This window comes from Temnothorax curvispinosus, unplaced genomic scaffold (genome assembly GCF_003070985.1).
Source record: "Temnothorax curvispinosus isolate PA1 unplaced genomic scaffold, ASM307098v1 QBEX01000992.1, whole genome shotgun sequence".
Classification (NCBI taxonomy): domain Eukaryota; kingdom Metazoa; phylum Arthropoda; class Insecta; order Hymenoptera; family Formicidae; genus Temnothorax; species Temnothorax curvispinosus.
This window is the reverse complement of record NW_020210772.1, coordinates 1-3,541: the sequence shown is the minus strand read 5'-3', so window position 1 is coordinate 3,541 and position 3,541 is coordinate 1. Positions and strand designations below refer to the sequence as shown.

Below are 3,541 nucleotides of genomic sequence, written 5' to 3'. Positions count from 1 at the left end.
TGTAGAATATTATTTATGCTATTAAAAAGTAAAACGGCGTTCCATATTATGGAAGATTATATATTATGTTAAGACATAATAAAAATGCATTATAATTATGTCTACACATAAGAATAATGCTGCATTTCTTTATAAAACGCTGTAAAACGCCGTTTTATTTTTCAGTAGCATAAATAATATTTTACTTGATATAAACGTTTCAAAAAATAATTGTCTGAGAAAAATTGCAATACTTATTCATGAATTAAAATTATGTGTACACGTAATTTTAATTCAGCCAATTTTTATTATGTCTAGACATAATTTTAATTCATTAATAAGAGTCGCAATTCTTCTTAAGACAATTATTTATTAAAACTTTTATATCGAATAGAATATTATTTATGCTATTGAAAAGTAAAACGGTGTGCCATACAATTTTCATCAAATTTTAATTTGACAAATTAAAATTATGTCTGGACATAATTTTAATTCATCCAATTTTTATTATGTCTAGACATAATTTTAATTCGTCAATTTTTATTATGTCTAGACATAATTTTAATTCATTAATAAGAATCGCGATTTTTCTTAAGACAATTATTATTCTATCTTTTGTATTGAATGGAATATTTATTATGTTATTAAAAAGTAAAACGGCTCGCCTTATCAATTTTTATTATGTTATGACATAATTTTAATTGAATGAATTAAAATTATGTCTAGACATAATAAAAATTTTTTTTATGTCCCGGCATAATTTTAATTCATTCAATTTTTATTATGTTTAGACATAATAAAAATTGGCTGAATTAAAATTATGCCGGGACATAAAAAAAATTTTTATTATGTGTACACATAATTTTAATTCATTTTTATTATGTCTAGACATAATAAAAATTGACTGAATTAAAATTATGTGTACACATAATTTTAATTTATTTTTATTATGTCTAGACATAATAAAAATTGGATGAATTAAAATTATATGTTAAAATTTAATAATAATTGTCGAACAAAATAAAAATTGTATGAATTAAAATTATGTTTAGACATAATAAAAATTGGACGAATTAAAATTATGTCTAAACATAATAAAAATTAGATAAATTAAAATTATGTCTTGACATAAAAATAATACCGAATTTTTATTATGTGTAGACATAATTTTAATTCGTCCAATTTTTATTATGTCTAGACATAATTTTAATTCATTAATAAAAATCGCAATTTTTCTTAGACAATTATTTTTCGAAACTTTTATATCGAGTACAATATTATTTATGCTATTGAAAAGTAAAACGGTGTGCCATCCAATTTTCATCAAATTTTACTTGGACGAATTAAAATTATGTCTAGACATAATTTTAATTAATTATTTTTATGCCTAGACATAATAATAATGTTTCTAAACCATTTTTCTCTTTATTGTAAATTGGAGAATTAGTTTTTATTTGTATACTAAAAATGTTTGCTATTAAAAAGTAAAACGGCATGCCATAAATGTGTTGCTTATGTTCGAAAACGTCAAAAAATCGTAATTTTAGATAATGTTTGTATGTATTGTCCGTTAATGCTCTAACTTCCGTAATTTTTTAGATATCGGGATGCATTTTTTTTAATCGATAGAGTATTATGTAAGGAAGGTTGGGATTGAATTTGGCGATGATCGGTAAAGCGGTTCTTTTTTATTTTAATAAAATTTAGAATTTTGGTAAAAATGTTTGTGGTTGTTCTAACTTCCGCAAATTTGGAGATATTAATCTATTTCTAATTTTATTATATTCTTCAGTCTTTTCTACCCCTATTTCATATATAATTCTTTAAGATTTGGTAGACTCAGCTTTATACGCGATCAAAGATCCGTAATTTTTAGAAAAATGTCTGTAATAGCCCTAACTTCCGCAAATTTTAAGATATCGGTCTATTTTTAATTTTATTATATTCTTCAGTCTTTTCTATTTCTATTTCATATATAATTCTTTAAGATTTGATTGGTCTCTGATATTTTTTTCTTTTCTCTGAAACTAGCAAATTATTTAGCAAAGTCTAATCTGAATGCAATCTTTTAAATCAATAAATTAGTATAAATGAAAAAGTATAATTAAAGAAAGTTAAGGAAGGATAGAGGCAGACAGACTTTCAGGAAAAAAGCAAGAAGAAAATGCAGCCTGTAAATTTTATGAAAAAATTTGAAAAAAAATTTGTGCAAATTAGAAATTTGCACTTGGCTTCCTCATCAATTTGAGATGTGCGATTTAGAAATTTGCACATAGCAAAGTCACAATTTTGAAGTGAGAGAGTAGGAAATTAGCAATTTGAATCCACAACGTATTGCTACGCGCGAAAAACTTCCTCTATGAGGAAGTCAAACTAAAAATTATGCATCTAATAAAATACAAAAGATTCCTCATAGAGGAGCTTTGAGCGCGTAGCAATACGTTGTGGATTCAATTTGCTAATTTCCTACTCTCTCACTTCAAAATTGTGACTTTGCTATGTGCAAATTTCTAAATCGTTTATATATAATATCAAAATTCAAAGAGAAATTCTTTTTATTATTAAAAGTTGTTATTCAAAGTTTTTAACCAGTAAAAATTGAAGAGAGAGTATATTTTGTACACAACATATTGAAGATATTCTTCGCACTCGATGAACTTGTGACATCCCATTTCTCATATTTTTTTTCTCTGTTCTGTGCTTTTTTCTTAGGAAATAAGCGTGTCCCAGCTCATCGAATAGTACTCAGTGCTGGCTCTGAATATTTTGCTGCCATGTTCACAAGCTCTCTACGAGAGTCGGCACAAAATGAAATAGAATTAATGGATGTTGATGGAGATGCTTTATGGGCTTTGGTTCTTTATTGTTATACAGGTAATTCTGCTTAAGAAGATATGTTTCATGTAAGAAAACATTTCACGAATATTAACATTACGATAAAGGCATTTACAGATATTTTTTGTAAGCCGTTCTTGTTAATTTTAGGATATCTTGTCAATTCTTAATAACATGTTTTTTTGTATACTTGCAGGTTGCATAGAATTGCAGGAAGATAGCGTAGAGACTCTACTTGCAACAGCATGTTTGTTACAATTGAATCCAGTTATTAAAGCGTGCTGTCAGTTTCTCGTCAAACAACTTCACCCAAGCAACTGTCTGGGCATACGGATGTTCGCCGATACGCAGGGTTGTTCGGAATTGCTTGAATACGCACACGCATACACTACCAAACATTTCATGGAAGTTACAAAAAATCAAGAATTCTTACTGCTATCTGCCAATGAAGTTGCGAAGTTACTTGAGTCTGAGGATCTTAATGTTCCCTCGGAAGAAACTATCTTTCATGTAAGACAACTGTTTGTTGAGCGAACCAATTTATATGAAATATTAAGAAGGAGATGTGATCATAGCGATAAGTTTTTTATAGCTATACTATTGATCATAAATATACAAATATGTATTTCTATAATTGTTTGAGCAAATATTTCATACAAATGCAATTAAAATACCTAAGTTGAGATACAGAATAAATAGAATCGTTATTGTTTTATTATTATTTCAG

The 3,541-nt window shown here is 26.7% G+C and overlaps 1 protein-coding gene across 1 annotated transcript; it reads left to right on the top strand.

Annotated features, from left to right (window-relative positions):
• Window positions 1-2,686: 2,686 nt before the first annotated feature.
• LOC112459447 (kelch-like protein 1) lies at window positions 2,687-3,379 on the top strand (the record flags this gene model as incomplete). The annotated part of the gene is made up of 2 exons (XM_025023549.1): window positions 2,687-2,853; window positions 3,011-3,379. Coding segments are annotated over exons 1-2 (469 nt in total), but the record flags the coding sequence as incomplete, so codon positions are not given.
• Window positions 3,380-3,541: the final 162 nt, after the last annotated feature.